The sequence below is a fragment of the Bubalus bubalis genome, chromosome 2, assembly GCF_019923935.1.
Source record: "Bubalus bubalis isolate 160015118507 breed Murrah chromosome 2, NDDB_SH_1, whole genome shotgun sequence".
NCBI lineage: Eukaryota > Metazoa > Chordata > Mammalia > Artiodactyla > Bovidae > Bubalus > Bubalus bubalis.
This window is the reverse complement of record NC_059158.1, coordinates 33534529-33550551: the sequence shown is the minus strand read 5'-3', so window position 1 is coordinate 33550551 and position 16023 is coordinate 33534529. Positions and strand designations below refer to the sequence as shown.

The 16023-nt window shown below is 36.4% G+C and overlaps 1 protein-coding gene across 3 annotated transcripts in view; it reads right to left on the bottom strand.

Annotated features, from left to right (window-relative positions):
• SUPT3H (SPT3 homolog, SAGA and STAGA complex component) overlaps positions 1–16023 on the bottom strand; it is a 411938-nt gene that overhangs the window by 80881 nt on the left and 315034 nt on the right. For all 3 annotated transcript variants that reach the window (XM_025261004.3, XM_025260996.3, XM_045162913.1), the window contains one exon: positions 10516–10626. In XM_025261004.3, the coding sequence (XP_025116789.1) occupies positions 10516–10626 (111 nt within the window). The remainder of the gene's footprint in view (positions 1–10515; positions 10627–16023) is intronic.

The window sequence follows — 16023 nt, the reverse complement described above, 5'->3', positions numbered from 1 at the left end:
TTATTAGGCTCTTAACCTAATTAGTCCAGCATATGGGAATGGGTGGTTCAGGTTAGATCAGGAATGCAGAATTAAATCAGGGCCAGAAGAACAGTCCTTAACTTCTCTCCTGGAAACTATAAAATCTGCACAAGTGTTTGAATTGGAATTGACAGGAACCTGCAGTCCGGGCTGTGAACTTCTGAAGCCAGAGAGGCAACTCAGATACTCCTCCCCTGGTCTCTCCAGCAGGGGCACAGTTGCCCAACTGTCACCCTGAATGCACCTAGGCAAATTCAGAACCTGACCCTGGGCTCTGCCCTCGTGCCCTCTGCCAACTCATCAGCCAAAATACTTTCAGATCTGGAGAGCCTACTCCATATCTTGGGTATATGCCCAGAACTGCAAACGCACTCCAGTCAGGTGGGAGAGTCTCTCCAGGTGCCAGGGCAAGAATTAACATCTGACTGACATATGGGCTATGAATTTTCTCTTCTCACAGCTTGGGGTCATGCAGAGGCGGTGTGTGGGAGTGGAATATTTGATCTGTGCATACACAGCCTGGGGGATTTGGCTTAAATCAAATCATAATTAAAACACCAGTCAGGAAAACAAGGCATAATTATTTTTTTCCTGCATTTTTTTTTCCTACCTTGCATACAGTCTTAAATATATGTTGGGCACAATAAGACCCAGGTATCAGTTTCATTTTTGGAAGGTGTAAATTATCCACTAAAACAATCCACTTATTATGTTGTAGGAATTAACTCTGCAACAACATCAGTAAATTAAGTGACAGTTCAATGATTGTATTTGGGTGACTAAAGTATGTAACCCTATTTAAGAAATCATCAAAAAGTAAATCATCTCCACTTCAACAGGCTCTCATCATGGTTGTCTGGAGGGAATTTTTGTCACACTATCAATAAAACAGTACACGAATGTTTTACTTAAACCAAACACGCTATGACTATTAGGTGTTTCTGGCAATGGTTAATAAAGAATCTATCCCAATAAAACTAATGTGTTCTTCTCTAATATTCAACTACTTTAGATATAAAATATTAACTGAAAAATTTAAATGATATTTTTGCTAGGTGAACCTTGGCAATTTAATATATTGAGTTTATGTCTAACTCAATGTTTACAATCTTATTTATAGACTTAAAAGGAAAATTTCTTGCCATTTTTAGGCCATACTTTTTAAGCTCAGAAATATCTCAGCTTAGTTTGGTTCCTCCCAACTAACATTTTTGCTGCTTTCATGAATTTATGAGTTGAAAGAATCCTGTGAATTTTTAAAAGAAAAAATAATTTCCTGTTGGGAGTCACTCAAAATATTTTTCTATTCTCTCTCCATTCTCTCAGAAGATTGCAAAAACCTAGGAAGTACAATAACACATTCAAATCTCAAGATGTGGTCCTTTTAGAATATTCTGCTTAAAAAGCTTCTCAGTTGTCAATTACTGCTTCTTCCGTGCACTCATGTTCAAATTCTTACTCTATTCTCCACCATACAGCCTACTTTTTACAATGAATAGAGATAGTTAACTTCTTAAACTACTTCAAATCCACGACCCCCACTAGAGGACTCTGACTGTCTCTTTTTCAAATTATTTTCCTGAAAATTCTAGGATTCTCTGCAGGATTTCTAGGGGCCTCTTAGATGTCTGATGTGGATGCCCATTTACAATTTTTTGTGCTACTCAAAATAAGGGTTCTGTCATCTTGTGTTTTATATTTGAACTTGTAAATATTTTGTTGTTTAGGAAGTTATGTCTTGGAATTCTGGCCTTTCAGGTTCTTGTTTGTTTTGACATTTAAAGAGTCCAAAGGAACACTCTAAGTAAAACTGCAAGGCAGTATGTCACCTTTGGGTATATACGGCTCATGCTGAACTAAGTGTGAGGTTATTACTGCTGATATTAAGGCAGAAACAAACCAAAATGTCCCTGTTTACTGAAGAGACAAACCAGCTGTTAATAACACCAGAATTTTTCAAAATGAAACTGGGTAACTCTTTGTAGACAAATTCATGGGCTGTCCCAATGTAAGTTGTTACTGCAGAATGCTCAGATGACATAAGATCTCTTGTCCCGTCTCCCTGAATTCTGTCTGATGATTAAGAAACATTAAGTAAACACATAACATGATTATGCCAACTCTACTTAGCAATATAGAATAAGACGTTGTGCTTACAAAAGTAGAAAAAGTATCGGTAATGAATTCACCAAACCTGGCTTCAAGAGGTAAAGCCAAACAAATACGACCCTGAAACTTTGAACTCCTGGAGAAGAGAAAGTTGTCCCACTCCAGTATTCTGGGCTAGAGAATTCCATGGATTGTATAGTCTATGGGGTTGCAAAGAGTCAGACACAACTGAGTGACTTTCACTTTCACTTTAAATAGCTTATAGAGTTTTAAGACACCTTAAAAATATTTCCAGAAAACCATGAAGAGTTATGCTTGAATAAGAAATCCATATATTGATTCCCTTTAAACATAATCAGTTTAAAAATGTCAGCACTTATTAGATACTGTTAGTGAAACAATTTTTGAGCAAAAATTTCTTAGTATTTCTCTTTTGAGGCAAGACTATTACAGGTTTGTGTTGATCATTATTAAAAACTGTTATATTTGTGAATTGAAATTTCTTAATGCTTAAATAAAATAAAATGTGGAAATAAAGTAGATACTGTGATGAACATAATGTTACAACATAACTTTGATTTTGAAACATCTTCTCTATTCCTATTGAATGAGATTTTCAGAGTGGATCTTCTACATATAACAATCAGATTTCTGGAATATTTGATAAAGAAACCCTTCTCTTATGGAGCATCTTTTAATTCTTCTTGGAACACTTGTCTTCTATGCAATGTAGTTTAGGAAATGCTATTTCACATTTTCACAACAAGACCACTTAAACAGTTAAGAATAGAGGCCAATCTACAAAGAGGGAGTTAATGAGGAAGATTAGTGAGGATTCATTGAAGCCTGTGGTCCCTGGGAGCCACAGAGTATTTCTATTTAGCTCTTGTCATGATGTAATCTTAAGCTGGTTTCCTGATTTTTCTCTAAATATCAATTTTCTTACCTATAAAGTGGGGAAAACAACACTCATCTTGCTGTGTTGTAAGAATAACACAAAGTCAATGAAAAGTTCCTATACAAATACTGTATGTTACTAATCAACTAATACTTTTCTGACTCTAATGACTCTCTCTCAAGAAGTCTTCAGGTATTTTTACTACATTTCAAACGTTCTCTCCCGAAGTGACCCTCAAGTGACTACTGTGTTAGCTGAATCATTAGATTTCTAATATTAAACTGCTTATGACCTAAAGAAACCATTATTTCACATAATTTGACATAATAAATCTTGTAATTAACATTTCTGCCCCACCTTATTTGAAAATTAAAAACTAAATTAAAAATTTTACCCCTTTTCTAAACAATGCTCAATTTTAGGTTATTCTTATATGATAAATATGTGTGTGTGCGCTCAGATGCTCAGTCATGTCCAACTCTTTGTGACCCCATGGACTGTAGCCCTCCAGGTTCCTCTGTCCATGGAATTTTCCAGGCAAGAAGACTGGAGTGGGTTGCCATTTCCTCCTCCAGGGGATCTTTCCAACCCAGGGATGGAACCTGCTTCTTCTGCGTTAACAGGCAGGTTCTTTCTTTACCACTAGTGCCACCTGGGAAGCCCCATATGATAATAAATATGCCACACATCAAATTTGTTTTCTGAGAACCAGTGGCCCATACCTATGAAAAGGTTCTTCGCTCCAACCTAAATGATAGATTTAGTACTTACAAAAAATACACTGAGAAATTTTTACTTCCAGTTAAAAAATATTCTTAAAAATATTTATGAATTCATCCACAATTTCTACTTGGTATTTACATTTAAAAATTAACATTTTATAACATTTTATTTTCCAGGTTGAACACATAAGATGCAGACAAATTTTATGTGCTCAAGACATAAGAATTATTCATGAATGTGAAATTCTAGATCAAAATAGTCAAAGCAATATGCTATGCCACTTCTGTTTTTAAAAGTTTAACACGAGGAATTCTTAAAGGAAATTTCTTATTTTTGACTCTTATTTGTCTATTGTGAATATTTCTGAAGAACCAATGATATGAGAGCGTCTCCAGCATCCCTAATAGACATAACACATCAAAGTAAATGGCCACAGGGAAGAGTAGTCAGCCTAGAGTCGAGAGGCTGGATTCCAGAGCCCGCCGGGTCATTCACTTACAAGGTGCCACTGGGTACAAGGCAAAGCTTCTCTGAGATGGAATCAAACAACTTTCTCAAGTCTTTGTTGCTGTTCATTCACTAAGTCATCTCTGACTCTTCTGTGACTCCATGGACTATAGCCCGCCAGGCTCCTCTGTCCATGGGCTTTCTCAGGCAAGAACAATGGAGTGGGTTTGCCAATGACTTCTCCGGAGCATCTTCCCGATCCAGGGACTGAACCCTCATCTCCTGCATTGGCTGGCAGGTTCTTTACCACTGAGCCACCTGGGGAGCCCTTCTCAAGTCTTAGCCAGTTTTAAAATGCTCAGCCAGATGTCTCACAATTTAAGACAGCCGAGTGGGTTTTAAAGCCGCTCACTTCTAGGGACACACTTAGGTACCATTCAGATAAATGACCATGCTTAAATGAGAAATTTTAGTTTTACCATTCTGCTTCAGTGGAGAGCCACCTGGTAACGTGTAAGTTCAGGAGGGTGAGATAGTTTTCCACTGTGAATATCATTCAGGAGAAACTAATATATTTAGGCATTACACATGGGATTATGTCATCCCCTTGGTGTACATAGTTTGCTTTCTCTGGCTTTCAAAATTACAGACCCGGTTTTCTGTCAGCCATTTCCAGCACTTCTCACTGAGCACGGGACTGCGCTTCAGAGGAGGCAACCAAGGGCACCACCCACTGCTTGTACACAGCCAGGATCTAGAGAAAACACATGTCTGACCATCTTTTTCGTGACAGATAACACAGTCTGCTGAGTTATTCTTTTCAGGTGTTTTCTTCAACAGAAAAAAACAGAATGCTCTAATTGTAAAATCTACTTCATTCACAACATTTTAAAATGCTTTCTTGTCCTTTGACCTGAACAAGAATATTCTATGATTTTTTTTTTTTGAAAACAAACCATTACCAAAAGCATTTGAATCTTTAGGCTGCAAGCAAATACTCTTCTGTTACACAATTAAATTCAATTAAAACAATTAAGTACCAATTAATTGTCGGATAGAAAAACTCATTTAAAGCTTTTGCTATACTGTTTTTTTAAGGCCCTAAAAGTTTCTTAATATAAGTTTTATTTTATCCTTTACTTTTTTATATTTTAATTTTCTAACATACTAGCATTATTTTCATAATTGGTAAAATGAAATTTTAAGAACTGAGAAAAATGAGACTAGTAATAATTTATGCTTAAAAATTATACCAACTTTGATATATACAACAGCCTCTGAAAACCTTTTTACAATAACTTACACAAATATATAAATTCATATAAACTGAATTTGATGAAGCTTTATAAATCTGAGGCTGTGCCATTTGTTCCATAGATTTCTGTTTCACAGGAGCTAGTAAGCAAAACCTAAATAGTAAGCAAAAATCAAGTGGAAACTATGTACACTCAGTTGCTGAGACCTTGTTTTTTAATATGACAGTGGTGGTAACAAAAAAAAATCCATTAATGTTCTTCAGTTCAGTTCAGTCGCTCAGTCCTGTCTGACTCTTTGCGACCCCCGTGAATCGCAGCACGCCAGGCCTCCCTGCCCATCACCAACTCCCAGAGTTCACTCAAACTCACGTCCATTGAGTCAGTGATGCCATCCAGCCATCTCATCCTCTGTTGTCCCCTTTTCCTCCTGCCCCCAATCCCTCCCAGCATCAGAGTCTTTTCCAATGAGTCAACTCTTCACCTGAGGTGGCCAAAGTACTGGAGTTTCAGCTTTAGCATCATTTCTTCCAAAGAACACCCAGGATTGATCTCCTTTAGAATGGACTGGTTGGATCTCCTTGCAGTCCAAGGGACTCTCAAGAGTCTTCTCCAACACCACAGTTCAAAAGCATCAATTCTTCGGTACTCAGCTTTCTTCACAGTCCAACTCTCACATCCATACATGACCACAGGAAAAACCATAGCCCTGACTAGACGGACCTTTGTTGGCAAAGTAATCTCTCTACTTTTTAATATGCTATCTAGGTTGGTCATAACTTTCCTTCCAAGGAGTAAGCATCTTTTAATTTCATAGCTGCAGTCACCATCTGCCGTGATTTTGGAGCCCCCCAAAATAAAGTCTGACACTGTTTCCACTGTTTCCCCATCTATTTCCCATGAAGTGATGGGACCAGATGCCATGATCTTCGTTTTCTGAATGTTGAGCTTTAAGCCAATTTTTTCACTCTCCTCTTTCACTTTCATCAAGAGGCTTTTTAGTTCCTCTTCAACCACAATCAACTTAAAAAGTGAAAATGAACATTAATTTATTCTCAGGGACAATAATCTTTAAGTAGTATTTACATCTTAATGGTATAAACTATAAGTCTGTAAAGAAGTCACATTATAATTCAAATTTTAGTTTTTTCTAGGATTACAAAGTGAGGATTCTGTGTGTGTGTATCTGTGTGTTTGGTGGTGGGGGAAATGGTTTCTACTTTATTCCATTTGTATTTTTACCTGATTTTTTTTGGAAAACACACTCCAGCTATTACTGCTACTTCCACTACTATTACTTCCACTATTATTAATGAACTACATTAAGAGCTCATCACTTGTCAAGTTCACAGTACCCCTTAGATTCTATCATGAAGTATGTTCTATTATTATGCCCATTTTATAGATGAGGTAACTGATTCATAGAGAGGTTAAGGAACTTCCTTAAGGCTACTCTGCTAGTAGGTGCAGAGCAGGGATCTTAATCTTGGCCATTTGGTTCTAAGGTCAATCACCATGCAATATAACTTTAAATAATGCCAACTACAATGCATAAAAGGATAAGATGACAAGCATCAAAATGTCTCAGGATACCCCAGTTTGCTAAGTACTGTAATGACTACAAGTCACAGGCTCTGAAGTGATTTTCAGAATTATTTAGGAAAAATCAATAGTTAAAAAAAGGTAAACTAGTCTTTTTAAATGTTCTTTAGTATTTAAGATAGATACAGAAGCTAAGTCTCCACCACAGAAGATCAGGTATACAGCCATGGGAAAAGTTGCAAAAAAAAAAAAATCTAACTTAAATTAACCTCAGCTTAATCTCAGTTAATCTTTTAACTTCTAGGTTCGATACTCTCTTCTGATCTTCTGCAAAGGATTGAGAATAAATGAAAACACTGAAAAGAAAGAAGTCACCGAGTAAAACCAATATGCCAAAGGCAATATAGTTCTAATTGGCTGAGTGGGGATTGGAGGTTTCTAAGTGTCTCCACAGCCTTGTATGAATGGCAGGAAACTGTTGTTTCCGTCACACTGTCCCCTCCCTCTCCAACACAGCAGCTACTCAGTGCAAAGCGCTGCTTGTACTCCTTTCTCCCCTCCACCTTCCATGGCTTTAATCATGCCTTTCTTCTACCATTTCAACTTATTATTCCAAGGGGAAGAATTCACTTTCAATTCTTCATATAATGAACTGCATTCCTGAAATCTATAATGGTGTAAATTTGTACAATCATTTCACAAGTCATACAGTAGAAGACAGAATGATGCCACATCAAAAGCAAAATTTTTTTGGCTTTACTGGTTGACGCTGGAATTCAGTTTCCAAGTAACCTACTGGTTGTCATTTTAATTCTCCAAATTAGTCTCATAGTTTTAGGAATAAACTATGTATCAGTCAAGTTATGGGTAATCTAAATGAGATATCTCATTTATATACACCATTAGACAAGCACTTTATGTTCAGAATGACATGCTGCAAAGACAGAATCTCTATGTTTCATAAATATAAACTAGCTGCTAATGGCGATTTTAGTTTACAAAGGAAATTTCATACTGGAGGTAAGTTAGCTCAGCCTTTCTGCATAATTTAGGTCCAGTCTAAGGTTGCTAGAGACGCAGCCCACATGCCTCCTCTCCTTTTAGGAGCCACAGCCCAAAGCCCAGGAAGGAAAGTGTCCCTAGAGCAGCATCATATATCACCTCAGGGAGTGGACATCAGGGAACTTAGCATCAGCATCCTCCCAGCATCAGGAGCATCTCCTCTTAACAGTGAAGGTACGAGGGAACCAGGATCGGTGCTCATACTGTTAGCATATGTAGTCTGCAAATCTATTCTACTTTAAAGAGAAATTTAACTTTAAAAGGCAGATTTCTGTATTGTAATACGTAATACTGCCTAATCCTACTACTCATGACAGACAATGGAGTGGGCGTCTACAGCCCTGTGGGCCGGGCAGATCCTTAGGCAGATCCTTACAGTCCCGGGTAATGGAGTAGACCATTCAAGGCCTGAGGCGTGAAGAAGACTCTTGCTGGCCTTCTTTCCCATCTGCTGTTGACACTGTTCATCTGCTCTGGCAGTGGCTAAGCGGGCCTTCAAGATCGTGGCTTATTTGTTCTATTTTCCAGATCTATTTACACTAAGCATTTTTAAATTGAATTATTAGTTTAAAAAACCATATTGGTTATATGTTTATTAGACAAAAATCATCTTAAACTATATCTGAATACACACACACACACACACACACACTGAATATTTCAAGTATATTTCCTGCCATATACTACAATCTTGGATTATAAAAGCAACAATACATGACTATCAGGTTAGACACGGAGGAATGAATATATAAGTATACACAGACACACAGTGTCATCAGCCAAGATGGTTCTCAGGTGATCTGACCAGTGTTTTTAAAAACAAAAAACTTGAAGAATTAATGAGCTTACCACCACCACCACTTCCGTGTGAAGAAACATCACAGACCTTGTGATTAGGAGATTTCCCCTTATAGTAGATACATTTTCAGTAGATACATTTTCCTTTATGTAATTTTACCGATTACTTTTAGTAACCATTTTAGGTTATTTCTCAAAACCCCTGTCTCTCTTTGCTACCCTTTAATTAGTTCTAGATTATTATCAACTCTGCCTTTTTCTTCTCTCTCTATTCCACTGCCTCAGACTATAAGTCATTATTTGGCTCTTATCTATGGATCTGAAAATTTTAATCCTTTGTTATAAATTGGTTCTTTCAATTTCAGTTGGTTTTTAAACTCTTCCCATCAACTCATATTTCTCTAAATCTCATCTTCCTTTTGGCTTATCACATAAAATAGTCTCACTTGTCATGTAGGAGAAAAATAAAACAAGAGATACAGACTTCATTCTTTCAGTTGTAATAACCTAAAAACACTCATGCAAAAGGATACACTGCTTAATCAGTAACATATGATTAATATAAATATGATGAATCATATATATGACAAATTTAATACATTAGCCAGAAGTGAAAATAATTGTCACCATTATAGAAAGCTTCTAGAGACAAAGAAGCTCTGACACATTCTCGTGGTCATATTGATAATGCATATGATTAACAATAACCAATGAAAACAAAGAATGCTAAGAAAGCATTCTCTTTAACTGAAACACAAGAAAAAAGATGATTAGATAATTTAGAAGAAATTATGACTTCTATCAACAGATAATAGCAAAATCCACTCAGGAAAAAACATATGCTATGTACGTACGTATGTGTAATGTTACACATACATATTCTGCTTTAGTATGTTAAAGTAGATCTGAATACGAAAAAATGAAACAAATGGTGAATTATACTGTGCTTTAGTCATAAATCAAACCTAGATTTCTGAAAATCAAACCAATCCCTTATAAACAGAGAAGGACTTGGAGAAAGTTATATTAACATGAATAAAGATTTTTCTTAAAAGAGCCATAAGATGAGCATTTAATTAACACACATACACACACTCTTTCTTTAGGCTGTTGAAATATAAAGTCTTTAATTCTCCATTAAAAAAAAAAAAAACAAACCTTGATTATAAGCTTTAAAACCATTTGAAGATGTGGAAGACTGTCTGCCTTTCAGCCTACTTCAAAGCCAGTAGAGAAATCATTTCTTCTTCTTCCAACTCAAAGTATGTTTAGGAGCAGAACATCTGATAGAAGTGGTATTGCCAATCTAACCAATTTTAAAATATAAAGTGCTTCTAGCAATATTTGGATACATATAATTTGACAAAAAAAGTTTTATAAACCTAAGCTTTGAAAAATAGAAAATATAAGCCCCAAGGAAAAAAAAGCATAATTTGTAATTGAAAGAAAATAATATTTTGTAGAGAAAAAAACTGTTCTTCCAAAAAGAGACAAAAATGACTAACTCTTATTTCCCAAGAGAATTATGCCACTTTTATACAACAAAATTACAGCTACCACAAATTGCTTTCAACAATTCCACTGCTGCTTCATTTGACCACTTGAAAATCAAAATTCTTTCAGATTATAAATATAACTTTTTATAACTCTGTTATTACGTACTGTGAATGGGGAAAGGGGGCCAATCTTGTGGCCGTAGCGTCGGATGGCCTCTCTGATGTGGCTGGGCTGGATGGCATCGCTGTGAGCCTCAACACCACAGGCCGCAGTGCTCTGCGACAGAAAAACACATAAATTGTTACTAAATCAAAAACACACAACACAACTACAGTGTATAAAATATGAAAATAAACTTTTATAAAATGGACGGGTTTTCCCTTAGGATGCACATCAGTGCTGCCATATACTACATCTAAGAACAACAAAAAATTCCATTAGCAAATCAAAGATGACTTTTACATGACCCCTTCCAAGCAGACCAACCAAATGCAATTTTTATGCCCCCAATATTTCACCTAGGCCTGCACGTCAAGGTACAGGAGAATAGAGCCGGTTGTGAGCGGTTGAAAAGTGTCATGTGAGCTTGCTGAAAGAACTACAGGAAGCTATTTTTTTAAAAAAAACATTTAAACATTTATTACTATAAATGTGTCTTGGGAGCTTGTTGGATGTATTTCTGAAATAACCTGAGAGTCATCAATTTTAAAATAAAAAATGTAAAACTGCTATATATTTATTTATAATATAGGGGATGGCCACAGAAGATCATTTCAACTTGGTTCCTAGTTTTCTAAGTGTCCTCTGTGCAAAAACAAAATAAAACAGAAACTATTACTTTAATCTGCCTCATCTGTAAAAGACAAGTTTGAAAGTACACAAAGACACAAGAATGAAAAAGATTATTTGCAATAAGAGTATGGATCTCAGCTCAAGAAATGTATGTAACATGATTAAAAAAAATGAAATAGAGGTATTATATGTTTGTAATTTAGTTGTAGGCTCTGGCTTCTCAAATACCTTGGTCTAGATCCCAGCCATCTCAGTTACCAGTTCTGTCAAGTCATGTAAGATACCTGTATTTTAGTTTCCTTATCTGTAAACAGGATAATAATTTTAACTGCTCTATGGGGTTGCTGTGAAAATTAAATGAGTTGATATGTTTAAACTCTTAGAACAATGCCTGACATATGTTAGCTATCAACAGCAGTAGGTTATTATTTAAATTAAAAACAGCACATCCATGTTCTTGAAATGATAAGCTAATTTACTTAAAAGTGCAGTAGGTACCAGATGCCAAGTCATCAACATTAAAGAATCAAGAGAAAGAAATAGTAGCCCATGTATTACTTATCACTCTCATTGCAGAAGTACCATGCTCAGAATTCCTTATAGAGGTATATCTAGCATGACCTCTACTGAGAGTGAAATGGCAAATCTTATCAAAATGAAAAAATACAACCATGTTTGATCCAACAATTTCATTATTTCTAAGGATTTATCCTGCAGATATATATTATACAGGCAAAAAATAATATAGATAGCTAGACAGTCACTGCTGTACTATCTGAATTAATGAAGCAAATGTTCATCAAGGAGAGAAGCATAAAATCAATTATGATACATTCATTCAATGCAATAGAAACCACAGCAACCACCATAATGAAGGAGGCAGCTCCATATAGATTCCTATGGCACTATCTATAAGACATACTGTTTGAGAAAATGCCAGGTGTACAACTGGATAACCATGTTATCAGCTATTTTTTTTTTTTAAAGGCTGAACAGTACATGCTCATTTAAGCATAGGTTATTTCTGCAAAGACACCCTGAAAATTAGTAACAGTGCAGAATTTCTTTCTCTTGGAGTACAGATGGGTGTCTGGAGCATATGGGTTAGAAGAAACATTTTTCACTGTACATCCTTCTGTGCCTTTTAAATATATTTTTTGTGCCTTTTGCATGTTTTTTTTTAAATTATTATGACTAGTAAAATAATTAAAACATTCCTACAAAGAGCATCTGCTAATTATTCAAGCTGAACCTGAAATAAGACTAAAATATAAAACGAGAGCTTGATTATTTTTAATTATTTTTAACAAGACTTGAAATAAGCCAAATAGGAATATACTCTAGAGTATCTTTCTCAGTTTCATTCCAACAATACCCTAAATAACATAACTGCTGTGCCCACAATAACAAGGATTAAATTATCTTAACCCCTCACTTTGGCACTCATATCAAAGTGCACACATAGTTTTTCTTTAAAAAGAAAAAATGCTTTCTTGATTCTTATCCCAAGTACTTTGTTTCAGTTGGATTATATTAGAATAAATGCAATTATCAAGTACCTGGTGAGGCTAAAGACTCTTTTGTGAGTTGGGCTGGCCAAAAAGTTTGATCAGGATCTTATAGACAAGTGAGAACAGACATTTTGGCCAACCCCATACAACATGGGGACATTCAGTTCAGTTCAGTCGCTCAGTCGTGTCCTACCCTTTGCGACCCCATGAATAGCAGCACACCAGGCCTCCCAGTCCATCACCAACTCCCGGAGTTCACTCAGACTCACTGTCCATCGAGTCAGTGATGCCATCCAGCCATCTCATCCTCTGTCGTCCCCTTCTCCTCCTGCCCCCAATCCCTCCCAGCATCAGAGTCTTTTCCAATGAGTCAACTCTTCGCATGAGGTGGCCAAAGTACTGGAGTTTCAGCTTTAGCATCATTCCTTCCAAAGAAATCCCAGGGTTGATCTCCTTCAGAATGGACTGGTTGTATCTCCCTGCAGTCCAAGGGACTCTCAAGAGTCTTCTCCAACACCACAGCTCAAAAGCATCAATTCTTCGGCGCTCAGCCTTCTTCACAGTCCAACTCTCACATCCATACATGACTACTGGAAAAAACATAGCCTTGACTAGATGGACCTTTGTCGGCAAAGTAATGTTTCTGCTTTTCAATACGCTATCTAGGTTGGTCATAACTTTTCTTCCAAGGAGTAAGCGTCTTTTAATTTCATGGCTGCAATCACCATGTGCAGTGATTTTGGAGCCCCCAAAAATTAAGTCTGACACTGTTTCCACTGTATCCCCATCTATTTCCCATGAAGTGGTGGGACCGGATGCCATGATCTTCGTCTTCTGAATGTTGAGCTTTAAGCCAACTTTTTCACTCTCCACTTTCACTTTCATCAAGAGGCTTTTGAGTTCCTCTTCACTTTCTGCCATAAGGGTGGTGTCATCTGCATATCTGAGGTTATTGATATTTCTCCCGGCAACCTTGATTCCAGCTTGTTAAGAGGGCAATATCCTGCAGACTAAGGGGGTAAGGTGTTTTCCAGCGCTTTCCTCTGTGAAAGCTCCTTTCTATCTGAAAAGTGGATTTATTTCTTTGCTACATGGCCATTGCAGAGGGACTCTTCCTTTACTTTCCCAAATAAGTTCGATCTTGGTATAGAATATATTGGTCAAAATCTCTCAGAACTTCTGGCATGGAGATCCAATAGATTTCAGAACACTGAAGAAGGAAGTGTAAGTTAGAAATCACTTGTGGCCGCTATTTGTAAGATGGCAGCAAGTAAGCCATCCTGCTTGAATCATGTTATCATTGCTAAAAAGAAGTTACCTTATATAAAAATAAGAATATTCAATTTTGTGAAAAATGTCATTAAAATTTCTCTTTTGCCAGTTTCTGGTTTATCTGCTATAATTAAGCCACTGCAAACACCAGCATAAGTTACCACATGCGCTTCTTCACCCTCTTGATTTGCCCACTGAGTTCTTTGCAAGGAAATCTCTATATCTCAAATGTTGTGTCTGCAGTATTGTTTTCATCTCAAAAAATACCTTCTCATTTCTGTAAACATCCCTTCCCTCACCAAAGTACTAGTAATCTGTTTAAGTTCAAAATTCATATCAAGTTTAGAATTTTTACTTCAGCAGTGACTTCATAAATTTTGTAACAGTCTTCAAAACTGTTACAGAAGGATTAGCATTAAATTTATGTATTTGCTACACTAATAAAAATATTATGTTATAAATACATATGAAGACTGTTAGATTTATATACCAATTTAGCTTTCTCATTCTGCTTGAGCCCACATCTTGGAATATTCTTTAAATTTTCAAAAATGAAACCCACATGTTTGACAAAATACTGAGTCTTGTTGTCTATAGTGTATTTATCAGAATTTCCGTGGGAACTAAACTCCTAATTTCCTAAAGCCAAGAACAAGGTGCTTGATAAAGTTCTTCTTCATGTGTCAGCTGCCCTTCCCCCGGCTGTATTCATATTCCATTCCTGGATTCTTCCATTTCGTTTTTAGTTATGTCTTTTTATTCAGAAGCTGCTGCTCAACACTGGAGGTGGAAGTATCGTACAGAGTTCTCCATACTTCCTGGATCTGGGCATTGTCTCTCTTCTGTCCTTGCTGGCTTGAACTGAATAAAATTATTCAACAATTTCAACTCTCAACTGCAGTACAAGAAGTTACCCTGAAACTTCGGTTGCACCGGGATCTCTTATCTGACTCTTTTCTTTCCAACATAAAAGCTGTTGGGAAGAAACAACTTTTTTTTTAATCCTTTCTCAGCTTTCCCCTTGCCAGGTAATCTAATATTTAAGAAGGACCTGGAATCTCAGATAACTCTCTTACTCTTTTCAGGACTACATCTTCTGTTAAACTTGATACATTAGATTCTACAGAGGTGTAACAGAGGAGTAATATGTATCTCCGATCAGAGCAAGGGAAAGGTTAGTAGCCTTAATACTGATTTCTGTCCCTCACTGACCACATGGATTGATGTATGATCAGAGTGGGCAGGCAAGTGCCTTTTTTCTTCTCACTCTTGTACACAGAGCTCTCTCAGTTCTTCGAGTTTATAGAGGATTTCCCTTCAGATGAAGTTGGGTCACTCCTTGGCCAAAGGCTATAGTATAATACAGTTAAATACAGTTAATTTTCTTATTCCAAAATTTAACTGAGATGTTGTGTAATCTGTCATTCTATGTAAGTAGGAAGTGACTTTTTTTAAACTAAAGAAATTAACTAGAAAAGGTATTTGAAAAGAAGATAATAAAGAATCACCAAATTCAAAGATTCATATATTATAAAATTTGGAAAAAACACAAGACATTATCTATTCTAAACTTTCCCAACTCCCCACATTATAGGTGATACAGTGAAGATAAGGGACACTCCCAAGATTAAAATGACAGTATTAAGATATGATTATACATCGAGTTCCTTGGCTTTTAGTACCATCACAGCTGAGGTTTCCAGTGAGTAAAAAATCAAAATATAGCAAGAGCTTGAATACGGAATAGGAAATGGTAACTCACTCTAGTGTTCTTGCCTGGAGAATTCCATGGACAGAGAAGCCTGGCGGGCTATAGTCCATGGGGTCGCAAAGAGTTGGATACAACCGAGCAACTAACACTTTCAGTTTCTTGGATGTAGAAGATGTGAATAAGTAAATAAAAATAAATAAATTATTTTACATACGCATAATTACCAGGTTAATTATAAATTTCTACATAGTTTGTAAAGCGAATCCACTGAGGAGGTCCTTAAGTAATGTTTTATACTCTAGTTTTAGTTACTGAATGAGTTGGAGAGCCCTGTAGCCGAAATTCTTTAGAACTACTTTACAATACAGAAGTTCTTTATTGTTCGGA